The sequence below is a fragment of the Serinus canaria genome, chromosome 22 (genome assembly GCF_022539315.1).
Source record: "Serinus canaria isolate serCan28SL12 chromosome 22, serCan2020, whole genome shotgun sequence".
Classification (NCBI taxonomy): domain Eukaryota; kingdom Metazoa; phylum Chordata; class Aves; order Passeriformes; family Fringillidae; genus Serinus; species Serinus canaria.
The window spans coordinates 1,933,014-1,958,203 of NC_066335.1; the positions used below are offsets into that span (position 1 = coordinate 1,933,014).

The following is a 25,190-nucleotide window of genomic DNA, read 5'->3' on the forward strand; positions in this document are numbered from 1 at the left end:
TCCCTGTCCTTCAGCCACCCTCCAGGGCAGCCCTGGCTCTGCACTGCTCCTGTCCCCAGCACTGCTCCCCCCTGTCCCCAGCACTGCTCCCCCCGTCCCCTCCCTCCCTCCCTGTCCCCAGCACTGCTCCCTGCCTGTCCCCAGCACTGCTCCCCTCTGTCCCCAGCACTGCTCCTGTCCCCAACACTGCTCCCCCCGTCCCCTCCCTCCCTCCTGTCCCCAGCACTGCTCCCTGTCTGTCCCCTCCCTCCCTGCCTGTCCCCAGCACTGCTCCCCCCTGTCCCCAGCACTGCTCCCTGCCTGTCCCTAGCACTGCTCCTGTCCCCAGCACTGCTCCCTGCCCGTCCCTAGCACTGCTCCTGTCTGTCCCTTCCCTCCCTGCCTGTCCCCAGCACTGCTCCTGTCTGTCCCTTCCCTCCCTACCTGTCCCCAGCACTGCTCCTGTCTGTCCCCTCACCTCCCTGCCTGTCCCCAGCACTGCTCCTGTCTGTCCCTTCCCTCCCTGCCCCCTCCCCACCTCCCCCTCCCCGCGCCCACCCAGGAGGATCTGTCTCTGCCAGGCTCCTCCAGGCCTGCTGGGAAATCTCTGCTATTTTTATCAAGTCCCTGCGTGGGCTCCTCAAGAATTTTACCTCCCAAAGAAACTCATTTCAGAAAGGAGAAAGCGAGAGGCACTCACAGGGAAGATGCCAGGCCCTCCCTTTTCCATCTGCTTGCAAACCTCCTTTTCAAAACCTAAGGACAATGAAACACAACCTTTAGTTGATTTGGAAACAGCACCCTGGGCACACACAGATTTTCTGAGACAGAGAGGGTCCCTCTGAGCCTCCCCATCCCCTGAGCTTCCCCTCCCAAAGGCGCCTTTGCCCCCAGCTCCTGCCCTTGCTGGAATCATTTTGGTTGGAAAAGCTCTCAAAGACCCCCCAGCAGTGCCCAGGTCACCATTAAACCCTGTCCCCAGGTGCCACAACGTGCACCCTGCCAGCCTTCCAGCACTCCTGGAGTGGGAACCAACACTCCCCTCTGGTGGCAGTTCAGCCTGTGCCCATGTTCCCAGGCTGGGACCACCATGTGGTGGCAGTTCAGCCTGTACCCATGTCCCCTGGGCTGGGATCACCATGTGGTGGCAGTTCAGCCTGTACCCATGTCCCCAGGCTGGGACCACCATGTGGTGGCAGTTCAGCCTGTGCCCATGTTCCCAGGGTTGGGACCACCATGTGGTGGCAGTTCAGCCTGTACCCATGTCCCCAGGCTGGGACCACCATGTGGTGGCAGTTCAGCCTGTGCCCATGTCCCCAGGGTTGGGATCACCATGTGGTGGCAGTTCAGCCTGTACCCATGTCCCCAGGGTTGGGATCACCTTGTGGTGGCAGTTCAGCCTGTGCCCATGTCCCCAGGGTTGGGATCACCATGTGGTGGCAGTTCAGCCTGTACCCATGTCCCCAGGGTTGGGATCACCTTGTGGTGGCAGTTCAGCCTGTGCCCATGTCCCCAGGGCTGGGACCACCACGTGGTGGCAGTTCAGCCTGTGCCCATGTCCCCAGGCTGGGACCACCACGTGGTGGCAGTTCAGCCTGTGCCCATGTCCCCAGGGCTGAAGGGAAGGAGAAGGCTCAGGATGTTCTGCACTTCAGCTTGGTGCAGGGACAGAGCAGCTGCTCAGACCAGCCCAGAGCACCAGCACCCCTCATCCCTGGTGCTCCAGGAGAGCTCTGAAAGAGGAGATGCTCACACAGAGATCCTGGTGCCCTCCTGGTGCCATTCTGGGTGCCTCTACAAGGCTTGGGGTGGTTGTACTCCCATTGTCCCCTGTTGCAGCCACTGGGACAAATTGGGGACAAGGCTCAGTCCCAGGTGCTGGCACCAGCACCAGCCCATGCCAGCCAGTCCCAACACCCTCCAAAGGAGCTGCCACATGGCCCCTGCTGCTCTTAACAGCAGAGGAGATAAAAATCATCTCCCTCACCTGCAAGGCGTGGGACACCCTGACTTAGGGGACACTCTGCCTCACAGGAGGGACACCCTGACCTAGGGGACACTCTGCCTCACAGGAGGGACACCCTGACCTAGGGGACACTCTGCCTCACAGGAGGGACACCCTGACCTAGGGGACACTCTGCCTCACAGGAGGGACACCCTGACCTAGGGGACACCCTGACTGGGGACACCCTGCCTCACAGGACACCCTGACCTGCAGGCAGGTGCTGCCTCAAGTAGCCTGAGGGGTAATTTATGGGCCACACTCACTCACACAACTGCAGACACGATTCACGTGCTACCCAGGCAGAGAACAGCGTGTTCAGAGAGCTCAGCTCGGAGAGGAAGGAGGCAATGGGACACTGCACACTTCCCATGCTTCCCTCCATTTATCCCAGTGCCAGCAGCTGCACCCACAGCTCCCACCCCATCCCTGCAGAGAGCACCGAGCCCCTGCACCTGCCTGGCCCTCTGAGAGCAGCAGCAATAAATAAACCCTCCAGCCTCTCCCCTGACTGTCAGATTTTCCTCCCCTGAGGACAAAGGACCATTCTCCACAGAGCTGGCAGCCCAGCACAGCCATCAGGAGAAATGATTAATGGGTTCCTGCAAAGGGGAGGCTGCAACCCCCCCGTGGAGATTTCTCCTGCTTGCACCTAGGACTTGGCTATTGATTAAATGTCATGTTGCCTAGCTTTTAATTATTTTGTAATGGCTTGGTCAGAGAGGCTAATTACGTGGGAAACTGACAGCAGAATTCCACCAGGAGCAATAATTGGGTCTGCGTGGGCATTATTGAGATCTCCATCAACCACAGCCCTGGGCCAGCTCTGCTGCAGGCACAGGCTCTGAGCAGGGACCCTGCAGCCCAGGAGTCAGGGCAGGATGCTCAGAATGGACATTGCTCTGCTCAGCAGAGAGCACTGGGGGCAGGGGGGCACTGCCAGGGAGCACCACGGGGAGGGAACCTCGTGCCTGAGCCACATCCCACTGCAGCATTGTGGGGAGAGTGCCCTGTACCCAAAGTCTAAATAAACACAGCCTGGAGCATCGTTTTCCATGCTGGAAAATGCAGGAAAGCAATGGGAATTCCATGAGAACCTGCAGCAGCTTTTAGCCCTGTCAGTGTAAATAAACTCTGATGAGGCTGCAGCACCAATTCCTTGCCAGAGGCTCCCTGGGGGCAGTCACAGCACATTCCCAGAGCTGAAGGCAAGCAGGGCGTTCCTCACCTGCCTCTGGTCTGTGCTTCCCTGCAGACACAGGCACGTTGGAGCACTCAAAGTACTCCAGGTCATCTTCTGCCTCGGCCTTCTTCTCCAGCCCCGCTGGTTTCTGCGTGGAGGTGGTGGAGGCCAACTTCTCCTCATCAGTGGCACGTCCATCCCGGTTTGTAAGGTCTGGGATTTCTGAGATCAACACTCCTTCATCCTGCAGGGCCAAAACATGCAGTTAGGCAAGATCTGCAGGGATCAGCCCACCAGAGGAGCAGCTGATACTGCACGGAAAGCATGGAAGGCTTCAAACCCACAGGTGAGCTGCTCCTCCCTCCCTTCCCATCAGGAACTACCCACAGGGAAGATGCCAGCCTGAAGCTCAGCCAGCCCAGCCCTACCCAGCACCTTGTGCCCAGCACCCTGTGCCCAGCCTGCAGCTCTGGGGTGACACCCCCCCTACCTGAGCACTGATGTCCAGGACCAGGGGCTGCGCCTCGTGCTGCTTCACCTTGCAGCCGCTCCTGCAGGAGAGAGGAGCAGCAGCTGAGGGGGGTTCAGGGGCAGGGAGGGGGATGTGGGGTGCGTGCCAGACAGCCCAAGCAGGGGGAGGCAGTCCCAGCACCAGCGTTGCACCCACCACGTGCCAGCACCCCACTCACCAGTGAACACCGAGGCAGAGCAACTTCTGGGAGGAACAGAAGGAACAGGCAAACAAAAGACACGACTACACAGAAGTTGGGTTTGTCTGTGAGGTGTTTATTCCTGAGGAAGGTAAGGAGCAGAGCAAGGACCCCAAGAGGCTGATGGCAAGAGAGGCACTGCCAAGCAGCTGGCACAGAAGGATCTCCCTCGCCCTGCTTGTCCAGAGCCATGGCACCCCAGGGTTTGGTGCAAGTCGACTTTCTGCAGAAAGAACCATGTCCAGGCTGTCTCATGCCCTCTCCCTGCAGCTGGAAGTTTGTCTGGGACTTCTCCACAGCATCCACATCTCCCAGGTGAGTCAGGCCAGCAGGGCCAGGGCAGGGTGCTGTGCCTCAAACAAACGCTCCGCCCGGCGCAAACGCTGCCCTGAGGAGAGGAGCCCCTCGGGTGGGAACTTTAGCCCAAGGAGGTCTTGCAGGTGGTCTTCTCACCCTTCAGGGAGGAGGCTGTCCCTGGAACTTCATCCCATGTTCCTGAAGACACCCATCCAGAGGCCATCTGTGCAGGCTGCAGGCACAGCCGCATCCCCACGCACCGGGTGTCAGCCCAGTGCAGGCACAGCCCCAGTGGGAACATGGGTGGGACAGCACGAGCTCTTCTCCTGCATCTCACCCCCTCACACTCCTCACTCGGGGACCTCCCAGCCTCGTGGCCATGTCTGACCCCCCAGGAGACGCTTGCTGAGCTGGAACAGCTCGTGTGACAGCCACTGCGGGGACCTGGGGAGGGATCCCAGCCTCCAGCCACAGGCAAAGGCTCGAGCAGGACTGCAGGGAGCTGCTCCCAGGTTCCTGGAGCTGCCCCCAGCCTCTGGCAGTGTCCAGCCCCCCCAGCCCACCCCACACAAGCGCTGCAGAGCACGAGGAGGGACGTGGGGCACACAGAGCTGTCCATGCACACCTGGCTCACACTGAAGAATTGCTCTGCACTGGTTTTCTCCCTCACACCCTGCCACGAGCAAGACAAACTTATCACATCCTCACCCTCCTCTTTTCTGCACCCTCTCCTGTGCCAGGGTTATCCCATCACCTGGCAGCTGCTTTGAGCTCCCCCCCAGCACAGAAAACAGAAAACAGCTCTGGATTGCACAAAAACCTGCTGCCCCTCCATGAGCTGAAGGCTTTGAGCACTTGTCCACCATCAGAAGACGCTGCAAGGCGGCATGCTGCAAGGACAAGCACAGGCGTGTGCCTCCAGTGCAGCTCAGCTCAGCTCAGCTCTTCTCCCTCACTGCCAGGCACTCACCAGGTCAGGCCAGCCTGGGCACCCCACCACACAAACCAGACAGCAGAGAGCACAAGTCAAAGGGCAGAAGGAGCCGGCATGCCATGGAGACAGTGGGGCAGCACGCACCCAGAGAGAGGACAAAAACAGCAAAGGAAAAGAAAAGGAATACAGGAGAGAGTACTTACAACAGAAAACAGAGAAATTTCACTTGCTCAGTAGTCCTGATGCACCAAAGCACGGACAGGGAGAGAGACAGACAGATGGAGAGAAGAAGAGTGTGTGAAAAGACCTGAAGAAGAGTGTGTGAAAAGACCTGGATGTTAACTCTGCTCTGAGAAGCACAGTGAGCTGCCTGGCTCAGTCTGGGCACACACACACAGAGGACACTGATTCTGCCTGTGCTGCCCACAGCAGCAGGGTGAGATCCACACAGAAACCTCACTGCCAGGGCAATGCCCTGCTGTGGGGTGAGATCCAAACACAAACCTCACTGCCAGGGCAATGCCCCGCTGTGGGGTGAGATCCAAACACAAACCTCACTGCCAGGGCAATGCCCTGCTGTGGGGTGAGATCCAAACACAAACCTCACTGCCAGGGCAATGCCCTGCTGCCTGTGCTGCTCCAAGGTGGTAGAGAGAGAGCAAAGAATTCCCTGCTGCTTCTGAGAGACAGAAGAGAATTCCGTGCTGCTTCCCCTCCCCACAGGCTCTGCTCACCCACAGGCCACACACGGGAACACCACCTCTTGCAAATTTTTTATCTGCTCTCTGTAAGGATTTCCTGGACAAAACCATCCAACACAGCCTGATTTTTGCCTGTGAGGTTTTCTCTTTCACTATTAAAATCCACTATTTAATTTTCTCACTGGAGAATCCTCAGAAGAGTGAGAGACTGCCTGTCCAACCTGTTCTCTTTCTCTGACATAAAACAGAAACTTGGTGGCAGCTCACAAAATGTCTCAGCTGCATTTGACCAACCACACCTGCATCCACCAGCTCCTGCACATCGCTGCACAAGTCCAGCACACACCTCAGCTCCAGCCTCCCCTGCAGGTTTCCTCTGACACCACATCTACGCCCTGAGCCACCAGCTGGACCCCCAAGGGGCTTCCAAAGAGGTGATCCTGCAAGCAGGTCCCAATCCAGCCTTCCCTTGGCACTCAGGACACTGGCCCTGCTCCAGAACATCTGTCCCTGTGCTCCCACAGGGGCACTGACAGGCACAGGAGGATAAAACTGAGCCACCAGCAGAGCCTGAGGTGCACAGCAGGATCTGGGGCTGGCTCAGGAGGCACCAGGGCAGGAGCACCACCAGGGCAGGAGCACGGCCACCACCATCACCACCACCAGTGCAGCTCTGCCTGCCCAGGGGGAGCACGGGGGGGCTGCAGCCCCAGCTCTGACACACTGGCACTCACGTTATCAGGCGTGACTTGGGCTTCTTGGGGGAGTCTCTGCCTTTCAGGGCATCGTCCTGCATCTCCAGAGTCTGAGATTCCAGGATTTCATTGAGGCTGTTGTCTGCAGTGGAGCAAGAGTCAGCGTCGCTGCTGGCAAGCGTCTTGGTGGGCTTGAAAGGATCCATGGAGTCAAAGTTATTGGGGTCAAACTGGTAAGAGCCCTTGGGGAGAACTGGTGAATTTTGCAGCGCTGAGCTGCCACTGAGAGAGTTGAGGCTGGAGCTGTCCCAGCCTGTGGGACCCAGCTGGGAGGAGCCCCGGGGTGGCTCTGTGGGACCCCTCTCTGCATCCTCAGCTGCTCTCTTGGGGGACTCTCTGTGTCTCTTCGGTGTCAGCTTGCTGGCTGGGATCCTGCTGCCCCTCCTGGGTGAAGCTGGCTTGGCCTCCACACTCTCCCTGGCCTCTGTAGAATCAGCCCCAGGTTTCAGGAGCTGCCCTGGGGCCTCCAGAGCAGGGTCCCCTCCCAGCTCAGTGGGATGGGGGAGGCGTTGTGGGGCTGCTGGGGCACAGCTCTGCAGCTGGCAGGCCCCTGCCACAAAGGGGCTCACACTCCTGTCGTGCTGCTCGGGGTCAAGCTGGGTGTCTTCTGTGGCTTCATCTGTTTTCCTCCCCAGGGAAGGTGTTTTCCCTTTCCCGAGCTGCTCCTGGCCCAGGGCATCAGCCCTCAGCTCCACCAGCCCTGTGCCAGTGTCCTCTCCTGGCATGGCCCGCTCCCAGGGGGCTGTGCCCACATGGGGCACAGGCTCCACAGCAGAGTGCCCAGGGTCAGCCTGGCAGCCCAGCCCGGCCAAGGGCTGCATCAGGGGTGACTTGTCAGGCTCAGTTTCCCCTTTAGCATCCAAACTGGCTTTAGGGGCTCCAATCTCTGCTTGAGCCTCATCTTTGGGGTGCTTCCCAGGCGAGCTGTCCCAGTGGGCTTCCCCTACCAGCAGGTCACCATGGCCACCTGGCTCTGGAAAGATAAAAGGAGATGGTTAAACCCTGACCTGCAGTGCACTTCCCTCCAGAGGGCTTTCTGCTCCCTCCTCACAGCTGCTCCAGGGTCAGATTTTATGGGGGATCCACTGACTCAGAGCTCAGCTTCCCTCCTGCCACACGACATGGGCAGAGTTAAAAATCAGTGAGAAGGGCTCAGGGATGCACAGCACAAGGCAACAGCACAAAGTGTGAAAATGGGAAGGTGTGCTCAGTGAAGGAGCAGGATCTGGCTGCAGGAGGGATCTGGGGCTGCAGGGCTGGACACTCCTGCCTGGAGAAGCTGCCCCACACAAGCTCCTCACTACCTGCAGAAACCCTGCTGTAGTCACACCAGGCTCTCCACACTGCTGCCAGCATCTCCTAATGACAAATCCTGATCCATGACTTAATCACCATTACTCCAATCCTTTCCCCTCAATCCTTTTACTGTTTAATCTTTTCTTTGACATCAAGGGATGGAGAAGATCTTTTATCTACTGGGGCACCCTGAAAGCTGCACCCACCAAGCACCCAGAGCCAGGCTTGTGGTGTGCCAAGGCACAAGAGGACAAACAGCAGCTGTTTGTCCTGCACCTCAAGCAGGCACAACTGCACAGACTGCTGGAGAAGGTGAGACAGGATGGGATGCCCAGCACCCATCAGGGAGCACGTGGGACCTGCAGCCCTCACAGGCACCTCTCTGGGGACACACAGCCAGGTCCTCCAAGGGCAGAACAGAACCAATGTTCTCCTCCCAAGGACCAAACTGGTTTGAAAACCTGGCTGGGAAGAGCAGCCTGGCTGATGAAGAGCTTGTACCACGAAAATCTGCCTGTCCCTGCCCTGGAACAGAGGGGACAGCTGCACAGGGGAGTCACCTCCAGCATCCCCCCTGTTTGGCAGGGGGACACCAACCACCTGCTCCCACAAACCCCCATCCCTGAGCACCCAGGAGAGCTTTTTCCTCTCACCAGGCATTTGCAACCAGCTCATGTGTGCTGGTAACAGAGTGAGGCTGGCAGAGGAACAGGGAATCAGGCAAATATCTGGTCCCAGGACTGATGCAGGACATGGAGCCAACAATCCTGAGTCAGTTGATGGCTCGTGGTTAGCATAATTGATCCCCTTGATGCTAAAAGCCATGAAAATGAATCATGAGGGTCTGTGTCCTCCCTGAGACTGCAAAAATGCTTCCTCTGACTGCAAAAAAAAAGCTCCCTCCAAGTAGACATTGCCTTGATGCCCCAGAAAATGCATCAGTAAACACAAATCCAGTGGATGAGTACTTGGAGTGCAGCCAGGAAACAGTCTGAGGCAGCGCCTGGCAGGCCTTCCCATCATTAGGAACCAGGCTAACCTCCTTAACAGACCCCAAAGAAAACTTTATTACACTTGCCGTGCTGCTCAGCTGTTTGAAGCCTTCCTGAGACAGCCCTGAATAGAAGAACAGACTTCAAAGTCAGGGCAAAAGGACTATTTAAGTGCATTCTGCCTTCCCAGCAGAAGGTTTGGCAGCTGCTGTTCTCACAGACATGAGCCCATCCTGGTTTCTAACCCAAGCAATGAGTAATTACTCCTTGAATAACAAGCAGCCAAGCACACAAACTGCCTCTCCATGCCGTGGTGTCTCCAGGCTGGCGAGCAAAGGAGTGTGTGGCCACAGCTCAGAATGGTTTTCCCACAAAAAGCAGAAGAAGCACCCAGCCAGCTTCTCCAGCTTTGTGATTCCCTCATTTTCTGCACCCAGGAGTGCTCAGCTGCTCAGCCCCTCCCGTAGCCAGGGTGAGAGCTGAGGAACTGGGCTAGACTGGGAGGCAGGAGGCGCAGGCTCAGGTGCTGCTTTTGGAAATCTTTTGCAGCAGAAACGTCCCTCCTGCAAGCTCAGGGGTGGTTTCCCCTAGTTCCTCCCCCTCTACATTTCTTCTGCCTCCAACAGCAGCGTGTTCCTGCAGGAACAATGACACAGGATGCAGAAAGCTGAAGCCCCTTCCTTGGGGGCTCTCTGCCCGAACCCCCACAGCTGCCCAGCCCTGACAATACCTCAGTGCAGCCCTGGCTCTCCCCAGGGAGCCCTCCCCAAGCCCAGCACTCTGCCTGCAGCTCTCCCTGCTCCTCCTGAGTGCTCCCCCAGCCCCAGCCCCAGGCAGTCACGTTGTGAGCAGCCCTGCTGGCTCCGCACGTACTCCCTGGGCTCGTGGCTCCTGCCAGGGAAACCAGCTTGTCCCCCACTCCTGCAGCTGTCCCCCAGCCCTCTCACTGCTCAAATCCTCCTTCTGGGCCAAATCTGTGCTGAGCAGCCCAGGAGAAGGCAGGCTGGCAGCCATGGACCACACACAGCTCTGCCCTTTCCAGAGCATCCCAGCTGATGCCTCACTGCACATCCCAGAGAGGTGACCCTGAGGTGGCCCATCCTGTGGCATTCACATTTTTTGGAAAAACCCCTTTGCTCAGGATTTTTCTCCTGGGAAGCTAAGAAGCCACAGAAAAAAAAAAAAAAAAAAAGAAAAGAAAACAATAATTATCTGATTTGCTTCTCCTGTGTTTTACTCCTTTAGAATGTGTTTAGAGATTGTTTACCAGCAAGTAATTTTTTCATTAAATGTCTAGTGTGAGTCTTTTGACTGAATGGCCAATCTGTGCCAAGCTCTGTCGAGAGTCACGAGTTTTCATTATTATCTTTTTAGCCTTCTGTAAGTATCCTTTCTGTATTCTTTAGTATAATATTCTTTAATAATAGTTTAGTATAATAATTCTTTAATATAGTATCACAAAATAGTAAATTAGCCTTCTAAAAACATGGAGTCAGATTCATGTTTCCTTCCTTTGTCTAAGGAAAACCCAAACACAATCCTGTCCCACCTCTGGCAGGAGGACAGGGGACAGTCCCAGCATGGGCACTGTCAGAGCATGGCACACAGTGACCCCAGGCTCTGTCCCAAACACAGCCCAGGGCACGCTGGATCTCACCCACACCCGCTGTCCTGGCTGTGCTCAGGCTACAAACCTGCTCTCCACCCAGCTGAGTACCTGCAGGGGATGCTACAAAGTGAAAACAGAGATTTTTTACTTTCTAAAGAAAAGCAGGCAGGGCAGTCTGGCACCGCAGTGACAGACACGTTGTGCCTCTGCACTGTAATTGCTCTGCTCATCTTCCTCGGGCTGAAATTAAACACAAACACCGACTTAAACAGCTTTCCAACGTGCCATCCCTCAAAGCAACCAGGAGCACTTGGCAGGGCTGCCAGGCAAAGGCTCAGAGCCCTTTCCATCCCACAGGCAGCGATCCCTGTGCCAGAACAGCCCCTCCACTCTCCGAGCCTGCACTCAGCTGTGAGTCACACACTTCCCTGTCTCAGCACAGGATATCTGCCCCACACACCCAGCTCAGCCCTACACCAAGCACAGCTTTCCGTTGGTGTTTACCAGCCGTTGATCTATTTTTAAATCCATTCTGTTAAGAATTAGCATCAGAGGGAGGATGCTGCTAACGCAGCGGAAAACACGTGCCCTGCATCAGGGCAGCTCCCAGCACTGATGGCTCTAGACCTGCTGCTTCTGCTCATTTCCTTGTGCAAAATATCTGCTGGCAGATGACTGGAGATAACTCGAGCAAGAATGGGATAGAATTAATCCCACCATCCCAGAAGAAGAAACTAAGTGATCCTGAGTGGGCACAAACCCTCCCTGCAGCCCCCTCCTGGGCTGAATTTTTGTCCCCAAGGACAGGGTTTAACACACCAGGTCACCTCTTGGCTGTGCATGGAGCAGCCAGCCCTGGAGTCACAGCTTGTGTCATCCCTCACTCTATTTATTCCCAAGGCAGGGTGAGACTGCAACTACACAGCAGACAGGGTGTCCCTCAAGGCCAGGGGTGCAGTGCCTGTCCCCAGGTGCAGCCCTGGCACTGCCCCCACACAGCCCAGCAGGGCCAGCAGGGAGCAGCTCCTGGTGCTGCCAAGCAGCCATTTCAGGGATTGCCTCCCTGCCACTGCTGCAACCCAGCTGCAGCCAGACCCAAGGGCTCAGGCTGCTGTGCAGCAGCAGAATGCAAAGATGAAGCCTTAACACAGGGATGGCACTGGTGGTGTGACAGCCCAGGGTGCCTCTGCACCCTGCAAACCCACCCACAGCCAGGCAATCCTTTCTCTCCACCATTCCAGACAAACTGAGCAGACACAGCCAGAGACAGGGGCAGGGAAGGGCTGGAGCCAAGTGTGGTGGCACCAGTTTGCTCTGCTGGCCCCAACATGCCACTCTCTGCCAGCCAGCACAGAAAAACAGCTTTTGCTGGAGATCATGCCCCCGTCTCCAGAACACTGGGAGCTTTGTGTGCAGGAGCAGATACTCCCTCACTGTTGAGCAGGAGCTGCTCATCCCAGGACAAGGGGCACAGGCACACAGGGGAACAGTGACACCCTGGAGTCTGCAGCAATGTGCTTCCCTAAGCTGTGCCAGAAATGATCCTCCTACCTGCTAGGAAAGCCTTTATCTCTCCCCCCACCTTCCCAGGCATTATCCCCAAAGTAAAGATGCCCAAACCCTTCTTAAAAGGATTATTCCAAGAGCTGTGATTATTGGAAGCACGAACAGAGCACTCCCTCCATCACAGCAGACAAACATGAGTTTTCCACGGGGATGGATGAGCACCCAGGACCACCCTAAAGCAGAACAATACCACAGGAGATGGAGAGCCACAGCATCCAGTGCCTGGGCTTCTGCACAGAAGGACCCAAGGTCTGGAGCAAGCCCACGTGCTCTGAAACCAGCCCCACAAAAAGTTCCCAGCCGCTGCTGCGAGCAGTGAAGGAAAGCACAAGGTTGCACATCACATAGCAGGGTCTGCAGCACTGAGAGGGCAGGGAATGCTGAGGATGGCCTGTCCAGGACTGCCTGAGCCACCACAAAGTGCCCTGTGCCTTGGAGAGGCTCCTGCAGAGCACCCCAGGGCTCACAAACACCCTGGCACTGCCCAGCCACCCTGCCCTGCCCTGATAATCCCCCCGTGGGCTCTTGCAGCAGTGCCAGAGCTTCAAAGCTTCCTCCCAGCAGCACAAAACCAGAGATAAACACCAAGATCAGCCACGGGCACCAGCACAAACCCTGAAGAGGAGGGAATGGAGACACTGGGGAGCTGCTCCTCAGAAGGCCATGGGCTAATGGGGAGCCACACTCAGGAGAGCAGCAGCAGTGTGGGACACAGGGATAAACCTGCAAAGCAGCTCAGGACCCAGCAGCAAAGGAAACCCCACACAGTTAGAGCATATCCCCTGCAATTTCTCAAAAAAGGGGGTTTGGCAGCATTGAGCCCTTGCATCTTTAACAGCAGCTACTGAGTGAGGACACCTGGCACCTAACTCCAAGGAGAAATGGCCTGTGCAATGAAATCCCTACCACTGACCAGCCTGGGGGACACAGACCTGGCATCCTGCCACTCCTGTGCAGGAGCCAGGGGTGAGTGACACATGAGTAAGGTCCCACCAGCCAGCAGCAGTCAGGGCAGCCCCCAGGCTGCAGAGGAAGTGCCAGAGAACGTTTAACTGATAAAGTAATTCAACAGCACCCTCGGACTCCTCCCAGTCAGCCCATCAAAGCTCTTTGTGGGGCGTCCAGCCCAACCCTGGCATTTGAACTGTCCAGGACATTAACCACCAAAAGTGTGCCAGGCATTACTCAAAGTCAGAGAATTCTACTCCTTGACCCCACCCTGCCTTTCTGCCCCCGGATCAGAGCACCAAGAGCAGAAGGTGCACTCTTTAGAGCTGGCTCTTTACCTGGGCTCCTGGCCTCAGACTCTGGCGATCCCGGGGGCTCGCAGAACTCCTTGAGTGGCGAGCAGGCTGGTGTTTCTGCTTCAGGGGTCTCAAAATTATCAGTGGAGTCCGAGCTGCCGAAGGGGGGGAAAAGAGTGAGGAATTACTGCTTTCAAGGCTACCTCTGACATCCTCCACAGCGCCTACACGTCCAGCCAGGCCCCAGGCTGGCCGCGGGCATCCGGGGCGGCCACTCGCTCCTGTCCAGCGGGACACGCTAGCAAACGGAAAAGGGAGAGCAGGTGAAATATCATCGTCAGCAGCGCCCTGTGCACCCCAGCCCTAGGGGAGGCTTCCTGCCAGGTCCTTCCAGGGCTGAGCACACAGCACGGGCCTCCAAGGACACGCAGCCCCCAGCAGCATCACCCCCCCACGGCCGCGGGGAGCGAGCCCGGCTGCTCCGGCATCCTCCGGCCCCCCAGCCCCCGGAGCCGTGCGGGATCCCCGGCAGCCAGGCAGCGAGCGAGGGGCGGATGGGGACAGGGCCGGGGAGGACGCGCCCGCAGCCCCGCATGGGAGGGCGGGCAGGGAAGGGAAGGGGCCGCGAGTGACTTGCCTGAAGCCGAGGGCCGAGCCCCCCGCCGGCGGGTCCTGCTCCTCCTCATCATCATCATCATCCTCCTCGGCAGCACCGACCCCGCCGTCCCCCTCCTCGGGGCTGCCCCCGCCCCGCACCGCCGACCAGGTCCAGCGGGCCCACTGCACCGGCGAGAGGATCTGCCAGGCGCTGAACGCCATCGGCCCCGCTCCGTGCCCGCTCCGCTCCGTTCCCCGCCGCGCTCACTGCGGCCGCGCCGCCGCCCCCATCGCGCCCCGCTCCGCTCGGGCCGCCCGCCCCCGCACCGCGCCACTGGCGGCGGGGAGCGCCCGCCCCGGGGAGGGGCCGACCCCGCGCCCCCCCGCCGCCTCCCGGAGCCCCCGCCGCGGGGATGGACGCGGGGATGGACGCGGGGATGGACGCGGGGATCCCCGGCTCGCCGCCCCTCCCGGCTAAGGGTGACAGCCGCTGCTTTTCCCTCCTATGCGAGCTCCTAAATTCTCTAATTTCTACCCAAAGGCGGGGCCGGGGCACGTCGCTGTCACCCCTGGGCACGCCCTGCCTTCCCCCCCGCCACAGGGAGCCCTCGCGTGAGAGGGCAGGGAACTGTGAAACCAGATCCCCGGCGGTTTATCCCACATCGATTTGGTTGCACCTGTGCTGACACGGATTCTTTCCGCTCTGGACGTGCCCGAGAAGACCCCACGAGGGTGGGGAAGTGCCCTGGGGGGCGGGCAGCGCCCAGGAATCCTCACTCCCCCCAGGAAGACTCGGTTCCCCCAAGGAAGGGGGCTTCCCAGAGCTGAGGAGCCAAACACAGCGGGCAGGGGCAGAGGGGAGGGAAACACCTGTCCTTTCCACTTTCCAAGGAAATGCAGGCCCCAAAAGCCCTGGCTGATGCTATATCCTTCCGTGGCAGCAAGTTTATTTATTTATTTATTAAACTATTGTTGTTTAAAAATAACAGCCAGCAGTTCCCACAGAAATCAACCTTGCTGGCCTCCCTCGGGAACTTCCCTCAGGAACTTTTTCCCCTTACGAGGGCTCCCACTCCCAAATTCATCACCTCCCACACGCTTGCTAGAGAGAGGAGGATAACATTTCTGACACCGTGCTGCAGCACTGGGAGCAATGTCCACGGCTCTGCAGCAGATCTGTCACAGGCAGTGACATTTGGCAGCTCCCTGGAGCCCTGACTGGTTTACCCTGGTCCCTTGGGAGTGGCAGACAACTGTCCTGCTGTGAAACAAGCCTGGCCCACTGCAGAGAACGCTGCTGGCCCTCGCTGACCACACCAAGAGCTCCCATGGCAGGCTGAGCCCACGGCTTCCCCGTGAGTCATCAGGCATCTCTGGGGGTTGGGAATGCCTCTGCATGGACAGAGAGGCCCCTGGGCCAGAGCAGACCTGTCCATCTGGTCTGGCTGCCTCCAACACCAGCCTCTGTGGAAGCTTCAAAGGGCTCAGTTCTCACTGTTGAGCATCTCAAATAACCTCCCTGCAGGGATCCTTTCTCCAGGCTTCCCTCTCTTGGTGTCCTTATTAGGTATATGTGTCATTCCTGTGTGCTTTCACTCCCCATCCTCTTGAAAAGAAAATCTCTTACCCCTTTCCACAACACTCCTAAGCTTCCCCAAAGACTTCTCTGGGTGACTCAAAGCTGAGGTGCTGCCAGTTCCCAGCACAGGTCAGTGGCAGGAGAGGCACGTGGGCCCCAGGGAACCCCTCAGCCCCTGCACCACGTTGGCCCCCACATCCCCAGGGGGACAAGGGACCCTGCACACTGCCCTGCTGCTGTAGAGGACACCACGAGCAAGAGGGGACTACGTGACTCTTAATGAAGCTTAGCCAAAAAACATGAGTCTGAAGCAAAAAACCACAAGTCTGAAGCAAAAGCAGAAGCTCCACATCCTGTTGCCCATGGCTGCCGTGAGCAGAGCTCAGCCCACTTCCCTGCTCTAAAGCAGCAGAGCTGATTTCTGCAGATGAATTTTACATCAGATCCTCAGCGTGAGCCACGCTGCAGCAACACGCTGCAGCCTGACCTCATCCTGCTCCTGCCTCTGCTTCCCCTTCCCACCTCCCTGAACCCAAGGAGCCCATGAGAAGCTCTGCAGGGACCTCACAGGGGATGGAGAAAGCCGAGTGCAGCGGGAGCAGCAGCAGCACTGGCACAGCAGCAGCAGCAGGGACGAGCCACTTCTGCTGCAGAGGGAAGGAGCTGTGTGTGACCTGCTGGATGAGGGAACTGGGGCACAGCAGAGCAGGAAAGCGTCAGGAGCTGTCCTTGTGCAGGCAGTGCACACACACTGCATCCAGCCAGGAAGCCCAATCCCACCCAGCACCCCAGGAAGGAGCCGGCAGGAACAGGATCAGCAGGACTGCAGAGCCCTGGGGCAGGAAGATCCCAGAGCAGTGCAGGGGCAGAGCCTGCTTCCACCTGCTGTTCCCGGGGAGCAATTAAGGAAATGCCTCGAGTGGCATTTTCCAGCTTGGCACCTGACCCAGCCTGGCAGCAGCACTGGCTGCAAATCACCACCAAGGAGATAACCTGACTTTGTCAGTCACCCCGGAGGCTCTGCTTGCCAAACGCTGCTTGGCACAATCAGCAAACACATTTCTGCAGAGCAGGGAGGATGCTGACCTGCTTAAAAACACCTGCCAGCAGTTTCCAAGCTGGCAGAGAGATGCAGCCCACACAGGCAGCAGCTGGACGGGCTGTCCTTGGCACCGCTGCCACCTCCCTCACTGCTGTCACCGTGCCCAGCCCTGCACACACGCAGGGCTCAGGGACAGGGATGTGCAGCCCACGGACATCTCTGGCAGAGAGGCTGGGCTGAACTGCCTAAAACCCCACCCACGGTTCTCACACTGCCTGCACTTTCCAGGAGGGGAACTCCAGCGGCCCCTGCTGCACAGAGGACAGGAGGAGCCCCAAATATTTTGGAACTAGAAGAGCCCTGTCATCACAGAAGCTGCAAAAAGAAGCAAAACCTTGCTCAGCTTTTCATGTTTATCCTTGCAGGAAGCCAGCTGCATCCAGGGATAACAGCCCTCATCCAGATGGACCTTCCCTTCACGCTGGGGATGAACTTCCTGCTGGCAGTCTGGCAGCAAAAACACAGTGCGCACAATTCCTCTCAGTGTCCCCACACCTCGGTTCCCAGGAAGGGCACAGGGAATAACGCTGAGGAACAGGTACCACAAAGCCACACCTGGCTTGGAGCTGCAGTGCCCCAGGCCAGAGGAAGGCGTGCACCTGGAATTTCCCTGCTCAGCCCTTTCATTAGGCAGGAGAACACCTATTTCTGGCTTTGAAGCTTTTCTGGGCACGGCACAGCAGCCAGCGCTGACATTTCTAGCTCAGAAACAGATCTTTTGTGGGGTTTCATTTCTCTGCTCCTCTGCAGGGGAGCACCAGGACCAGGGCCCGGCCCCCTGCAGGCAACGCCAGGATGGGACACAAGGACAGCAGGGGAAGGTGGCGACAACCCAGAGATCAGCACAGGCAAAAAACACAAATCCATATTTCACTGCTGTGTAAATCTCCCCACAGCTTGTAATGAGCACCTTATCCACAGAGCACTTATCTCCGGCAGCAGAGGAGGTCCGAGGCGTTTCAGGAGCATTTTTCTGTGGCTGCATTTTATTCCAACCTATTCTATCGAGCAGAGATCAGCATCTCCTGCGTGCGGCAGCACCTGGAGCATCCCGGGTGTCTCCCAGGTGCGGGAGCATCCCGGAGCATCCCGACGTAGCCCCAGGTGTGCCAGCCCTCCGGAGCACGCCCCGGGCACACCGGCAGCCCGGGAGCCCGGCGGGCTCTGCTCTCGCTAGAGGGCTCCCCAGGATGGGTTTCGAGCGCTGCCGAGCTCTCCGGGCCCGGAGGGCAGCGCTCCTTTTGCTTCTCCTGACCTCGGCAGAATCCCAGCCTGGACACCTCTGGGCACAGCCCGGACCGAGCAGAACGACAGACACCCAATGCCCTGGAATTCAAGGCGGACAAAACCAAGCTGCTCCCATCTCGGGCTCTGCCATCTGCCCGAGAGCACAGCGGGACCCGCGGTGGGACAGAGGGAGCTCGGGTGGCACAGCGGGACCCGCGGTGGGACAGAGGGAGCCCGGGTGGCACAGCGGGTACCGGGGTGGGACAGAGGGAGCCCGGGTGGCACAGCGGGTACCGGGGTGGGACAGAGGGAGCCCGGGTGGCACAGCGGGACCCGCGGTGGGACACAGGGAGCCAGGTGTCACCCGCTGTGGCAGCGCCCCCGAGCTCCAAAGCCATGCCCAGAGTGGGACAGCTCTGCCGAGCAGCTCAGCTCCCCCGGGACCCTCCCCAGCCTGGGATGTGACAGTTCCCATCGCTACACATTCCATCAAAAGAACGCTACAGAAATAGAAATAAAGGACACAACTGTCACACACGAGCCTGGACACCAGCAGCCAGCCCCGGGCTCCAGCTGCCTTTCCCCAGCAGACTGCCAGCAAATGGATAAATACAGACATTTGTGGCTGCACTGAAAAGGACCGATGGGATAATGAATGCTCTGCTATTCCTGCATTTTAAAAATGCCAAGCACAGCTTAATCTTGCTGATGCACTCGTGTGGGTGCGAGCTCATTTCAAAAGGAGCAGGCTCCAGCCCCATTTCCACACTGATGCTGGATGAACACAAGCAGCTGCCTTCATCATGCAGCTTATTGACTCCCCCTTCAGCTCCTTTGCTCTCTTTGCTAAAAATATCTGTGCTATGTGGCAGGAATGCTTTTATCAGGTGTTTGTCAGGCCTTGGATCCCTGAGTTTACTCCAGAATCAGTCATTTTGGGAAATGCAGGCAGCACCCTAACCCATAACCTGGGAGACCAGCAGGAACGGGGACAGCAAAGAGTGAGGACAACAGCCAGGACAGGGAGGGGACCAGGAAGATGGTAAAGGGCAGGAGGAACAAAACAAAGTTTGCTCAAGGTGGAGCAAACAGGTGGGAAGGAGAAACAGCTGAGTCCAACGAGGCAGAAAGGAGCAGCTCCAGCCACTCAGGGAACACTGGGATGGCTTTTCCACCTGAAAACACCTCTAATGTCCAGGTAGGACATACTGCAGGAAATAAAGGCAGGAGCGAGCAGTGACAAGGGCAGAACGCGCTTGTTTCCCTTGTCTGAGCTCACTGTTTGCAAACACACAGCCTCGCAGGGTCCCCGCTTAAAGAAAACACGTCTGTTCTAAGCAATGTTCTGGTTGATTCACAGATAAGATGTTTCCACTTTTCCTTTTGATCCCAGCCAGTGTCGCCCCTTCAGTTCCCAGTGCTCCCTGGTGGGGAACAGCTCCAGCTCTCCCCAGCCCACAGACCCCCACCAGCTCCCACCCGGGGGTCCCGAGGCAGCCCAGCCTCCCTCCTGGGCTGAGCTGACCCCAGGGATGGGGGATCAGGAGCGAAATGTGCTGGGGGAGAAGGGGAGGGACAGAGGGGAAAGGAACTTTCTCCCCGCGAATTAAACCTTACTCTCCGCTTCTCCGCTCCACCGCAGCGAGCCCGGACCGGTGCCACGCGTGGCAAGGGGGGAACGGGACCCCCCCGGATGGCCAGCCGCCCCTTCCCCCCCACTCACCGGCGCGGTGGGGCCCGGGGGTCCCGGGGGGTCCGGGGGTCCCGGCTCTGCGCCGCCCCCATGGCCGGGCTCGCTGCCGCCTCTCCGCCGGTCCCGGCGCGTCCCTCCCCCGCGGGAGGGAGGGAGAGAGGAGGGAGGGAGAGAGAGAGAGGGAGAGAGGAGAGAGGGAGAGAAGAGGGAGGGCAGGGGCTCGGCCGGGCTTGGGGGGGGCTCGCACCGGCGGTGAGTTGTTGTTTGTTTGCTTTACTCTACATACTAGTAAAGGAATGTTATTCCTATTCCCATATCTTTGCCTGAGAGCCCCTTGATTTCGCTATTCTAATAATTCAGAGGGAGGGGTTTTCTCCATTCCAAGAGAAACTTTTTCTGCCTTCCCTAGAAGACACCGAAGCCCCAAACCCTCCCCAGCAGGAGCCAGGTGGATGTGGGGTTGGCACGGTGTTACCCTGATTTTTTAAGATTTTTCTAAGCCTTCTGATGTTTATGTTTTTGTAACGAATTTTCCAACACGTTTTATGTAAATAACTTATTGGTTTGTTTTCTTTTATAGAAGAGAAATTTGATGGACTGTTGGTTTGTTTCGTGTCATTGGAGAGGTGGCACTGTCACCCTCCAATCCACTGTCACTTTCAGAAATCTATAAATGTTGGAGTCAGAAAAATAAAAGTCACTTTTTTACTTTAGAAAAAGCAGCAAGTTCATGTCGTGTTGTTTTGTGTCCTATAGTGACAGCATGGGGCAGTGACTGTGGGAATAAGAGATGTGTTGGGAAGGATGAAAGTTTGACCAGAAAGTCTCACAGATGTGTGAGCTTGGCAGAAAGATTTTTGAATGTAGAGTCTGATGAAGGAATAGAGGTGGAAGCAAGTTTTGACAGAGAAGAAAAGAATTGCTGAGCCAGTCTGAGTGGCTGACCAAGGAGCAAAGGGTGTGTTGGTTAGAAGGGGTTTTATGGCTCAGAGCAAAGATAAACCCACCCCAAAGAAGAAGATGTTTGTACCAAGCAGGAAGAGAGCACAGGCAAACAAGGCAGCAAATGTGGCAAGTAGGAAAAAGGTCTCAGAGTTTTCCACTGCAAGAAAACTGAGAAACAACTTCTGGCTTCAACTGTAATGCACTGACTTTAGTGATTGGAGAGCAGTGACATGAGTATGGTAACTACAGGAGCTATGATAGGCTGTAGATAATAGTTCAGGGATAGATTGGTTCTGCTGCATGAAGATGCTCAGCGAAGAAAAGTAAATAATGCACTGTAACCAAACCCAAAGGGTGTCCAGGCCTGCCTGCAGCTGGAGCTGACAGCTGTGGGCACAGCTCTGCCACCCACGACCCTGGGCTGCTGGGACCTCTTGGATGGAATAAACTGCATTTTCTATACAATAAACTGCATTCTGTATACAATAAACTGCATTTTGTATACAATAAACTGCACTTTGAAGAGCCCCCAGAGTCCCAAATCTCTCATTTAGGCTCGTAAGATGCACGGAATCGCTTGGGTTGGAAAAAACCCTCGAAAAATCCCAGCATCAACCCAGCACTGCTGAGGCTGCCCCTGCCCCCTGTCCCCAGGTGTCACATCCACAGGTCTGTTAAATCCTTTCAAAAATGGTGACTTCACCCCAGCCTGTGCCAGGGCTGGACGACTCTTTCCATGAAGAAATTCTCACCTGCTCATTTACCCGCTCTCAGCAGCCCCAGCACAGCCTCTCATGCTGCACATTCAACAAGAAACTGGAGTCTGAGCCCCTCATCCAGGGCACCTGATCTCAGTCCAGAAGCTCTGACAAAGTGCTGGTGTAATTTCTCCCCTGAGGACTCTTCCCAAATCTCCTGGCAGGGAAGCCAAAGAGCCAGTCCCGATGCCAGGGGCAGCCAGACCCCTCCATGGGAGGAAGATTTAAGGTCACACTTTAAAAGCTCAGAGGTGACCCTGCTAAGGAAACGTCCTGGTTGGAGTACTTTTAATTAAAGTGCCTGAGAATGCATCCATTTCTGACATTTGAGCCTTTTTACTTTTGAGAAACTGAAAACTGGAATATTAATCTCTTTTTTTCCCCCTGTCAGTCAGGGTGTTCTGGCTGGAGCTGCAGTGTTTCTTGGCAAGAAAAGTGTCAATGCCCTTGAAAGCTCTCACTTTTCTAAATAAGAATAAAAACAAAAACAGAAAAAAAGCCAACCAAACTTTGCTTGGATGAAAAAATGCCCTGCCAGGCTCAACTGCTCTCCTGCCTATGACGGTGCCCAGCGTGCCCTCAGCCATGCCCACCCACGGGGACCCCTCTGCGTGCAGGGGGGCTCCCACAACAGCCCGACCCCCCCAGAGCCCTGAGGTGCCCCCGGTAGGAGCCACTGTTACCTGTGCTGTCGGCGAGCCGGGGGAGAGCTCGGAGGCTGCTGCCGGTCACCAGGTTGGCCACCAGGGCTGAGTCAGGTGACAGCCATGTGGGACGTGGCGTGGGGCCCTGCCAGCTGCATGAGGCCAGTTAATCCCTGGCAGCGCTGCAGGCACACCCTGCACCCCACCGAGCAGCCTGGGCACTGCTGGCACCTGCCTGCACCACTGGTGGCACCTGTACCACTGGTGCCACCCTGTCCTGGGATGCTGCAGCCTCCTGGCACTGCAGCAGCACCACGTGGGTGAAGGAAAACCCATCAGGAAATGGCTCTGAGCGTGGCCCAGGGACAGGTCTGCTCCAAATCCAGCTTGGCCCTTCCATTGCTGTGCCTTTGGTTTCAAAGGAATTTCCTCCAGCCGTTTCTGAGCGGTGCCTTTGGAAACGCTGCCCTGCCAGGCTGGGCCAGGCTGGGACACACACACACACCTGCATCTGTTGGACAGAGCTGCCAGGCCCTGCCTGCACTCCAGGCTGGCATGCTGCATGCAGAGATGAATCCCAGAAATGAAAAAATGCTTCCACGAGGCTTTGCTGGGCTGAGGATCGCTCCCCAGCGGCAGGAATTCAGCATTTCTGTAAAAGTGCATCCTGTCGGAGCAGAGATCTAAACTGGAGGGGTGAATCTGACCAGGAGCCAAGGCTCCAGCACACACACATTAGAAACCAGCATTAAAAAATCCGGGCAGGGCCCACGGATGCCAAGCAAGCCGGAGACACGCAGTGGGGACATGTGACACTGTGGCTCCAGGCTCGGCAATTTCGGCCACAGTCCCCACCCTCCTTGGCAGGGTCCCACCCTGTGAGGAGTAAACACACTGGGATTGCTGGGAAACTGCTGGCTTTCCGGGCAGGCCCTGGAGGGAAACTCAGGAGGGGGAAGGCACCAAAATTAAGTGACAATTATGTAGCACACCAGCAGAGAAAACCAGTTTCCAAATCCAAGAACCCTGAGGGGGCATGGTGACGTCCTACACCACGCTCCCCAGAGTTCCCTCAACCTGACAAACTAGCAGTTAAAAACCTGTTTCAGCTTTTCCCAGCCCCTCAGGACAGCAGGAGGATCAGTGTCACCACCTTTGAGCCACAGCCTCGGCCTTAGAGCAGTGCCAGGTGCTGCTCAAACCCCCCAGGAGTCCCAGAGCAGCCCCCAGTCCCACCTGGGAGGTGAGCAGAGCTGCAGGAGAGGCTTTGCTTCCCAGCTGGGCCAAGTGTCACAGGACCTTAAACAGCCACCAGCAGGCAGTGCCACAGCACCCTGCCCAGAGAGCTGCCACTGCAGGTGCCCACAGGGCTGGCTGCCAGTCACACAGAGCAGCCAGATGTGCCCCAGCTGTGAGGTCCTACTCTTTGGCAGCAGAACTCAGCTCAGGTGGGGCTCCTGTACCCCGAGGAGCACTGGAGCTGGCCAGCAGGACGGCTGTGGTCCGCCAGGGGCAGCTGGTAATCATTATCCTCGTGCTAATTCCATGGAAATTTCCATGTGCCTGGGAAAGAGGCAGCCAAGCCCTTCTGCTGCCCGGGGCAGAGGTCTGCAGAGGTTTCCAGGGTCTGGGACTGAGAGCCCAGTCTGTCACATGGCTGCTGTTTAAATGCCTTCTCGGAGCCTTCCATCTGAACACCACCAGCTCCAAACCCGCCTGGGGCTGGCAGCACCGGGCTCCGAGGTGCACCTGGGCATACCTGGGCACCCGAGCTGTGCCCGGCAGAGCAGCAGCACAGCGCCTGGGGGCGGGAGCGCTGTGCCTGAGCCCTCTCCCTCTCTCCCCTGGCCCGGAGCTCTGGTGGCATCTCTCGAGGGTGCCGAGGGAGGGCAGGCGGCGTGAGCAGCGTGCCAGCACACATCGCACACATCATCCCGTCTGGCTCCGGCAGCGCCTCCTTAGCAACCCAAACAGAGCCACAACAGCGGCTTGGCGGCGGATCGCATCCCGGCCAGCTCCGGAGGCTCTGGAGGAGAGCCCGGCGTGGCCACACGGCCCGGCAGGTGCCGGTGCCCCCGCTCTGCCCGGGAAAGCGCCGTGACAGCGGCTCCCGGCAGGGCAGAGCGAGAGGAGCTTGTGCTGTCCAAGGTTTCTCCCAGAGTTTGCCATGGCACGGAGCTGGTGGAGCCTGGGACAGCTCTGCAACTCGGTCCCTGCTCTCCTCCTCCCTCCAGCCTGGGCAGGCAAGCTCTGGGTGAGCGTCCCAGCCCTCAGCTCTCTTCTCCTTCCTACCTTTGCAGCTGCAGACTTGTCCCAAGCTCTGGCACTCTCTGCTACCTGTCCGGGGCTCCTTGGCCAGCCGCTCGCCTAGCAGCTGTCTGGGAAGGAGCGGGGAGGAAGGAAGGGGATGGACGGGGTGGGGAGGGCCGGGCGGAGGGTGTCTCTGCGCCCTGTAGCCGGGGGGGAAGGAAGGAGGACGTTTTGTAATATTTGGCGAGCGCTCGCACGGGCAGAGCGAGGGAAGCGGGGGCGCGCACGGCGCTGGGAGAGCCGCGCACCGGCCGCAGCTCCGCCGGTACCGGCGCCTGGCGAGTGAACGCCTGGAGCTCATGCCGGGGCCCCACTGGTGTCATGCCGTAAAAATGCACTCTCGGCTGGAATTTGGCAGCCTAGCCCATGAGAGGGTGGGAACCTCTCCGCTTACAGAGGGAGCGGGAGCTGGGGCTGCACGGAGAGGTGATGGGGAGCTGTTCGGAGCTGTGCAAGGATGGGGAAGGAGATCTGGGGGCAGTGGATGTGCCCGCGGGTTGGAGCCCAGGGGTGCCTGCGGGACATGGAAGGGACAGACGGAGCCACGAAGCTCCCCAGAGCAGCGGAGCAGCGCCCGAAGCACAGGGGAGCAGCCCTGGGGCCGTGGGGACAGCAGGAGGTTTGTCTGGGGACATATTTTGGAGCAGAGGAGCTGTGAGGGTCCCAAGGTTTTGTTCTGAGCCCCACCCCAGCGAGGGGCTCTGAGGTACTGCTCTGGTGAGCATCTCCGCAGCTTCTCGTCCCCATTCAGCTCCCGCTCCCCCTTGGGGCAGGCCCCCTCCCCGCCCCCTTTCCCCAACACCCCCCAGTTTGCCTAACCCCAAAGTTCAGCCTGGTCCCCGAGCATCCCTCCGGGCAGGGCTTAGCCCGCGACACGCACACGGAAATCGGCTCAAGCCATTCCGCTGAATCCCCCCGGCCTTACCCCGAAGGGTTCGTGCCAGAGGTGCCAGCCTGGTGCGGGCTGCGAGCGGGGGCTGGCAGCGACCCCCGGCCCCTCCCGACCCCCAGCAGCCGCCCGCTCCTGCAGAGGGAGCGCCAGGAGCGGGAATAAGCCACGGGCTCCG

The 25,190-nt window shown here is 58.0% G+C and overlaps 1 protein-coding gene across 2 annotated transcripts in view; it reads right to left on the reverse strand.

Annotated features, from left to right (window-relative positions):
- The window catches only part of TACC1 (transforming acidic coiled-coil containing protein 1), a 33,166-nt gene extending 8,812 nt beyond the window's left edge, over positions 1-24,354 (reverse strand). The window contains exons 1-6 of one of the 2 annotated variants that reach the window (XM_050982867.1): positions 13,906-14,154; positions 13,311-13,423; positions 6,541-7,534; positions 3,655-3,715; positions 3,210-3,408; positions 680-735 (exon numbers count right to left, since the gene is read on the reverse strand). In XM_050982867.1, coding sequence (XP_050838824.1) covers positions 680-735; positions 3,210-3,408; positions 3,655-3,715; positions 6,541-7,534; positions 13,311-13,423; positions 13,906-14,087 — 1,605 coding nt within the window. In that variant the 5' untranslated portion in view covers positions 14,088-14,154. Of the gene's footprint in view, positions 1-679; positions 736-3,209; positions 3,409-3,654; positions 3,716-6,540; positions 7,535-13,310; positions 13,424-13,905; positions 14,155-24,105 lie in introns of those variants that run through there. The other variant, XM_050982869.1, reaches the window with a different exon arrangement.
- Between the last annotated feature and the right edge of the window lie 836 nt (positions 24,355-25,190).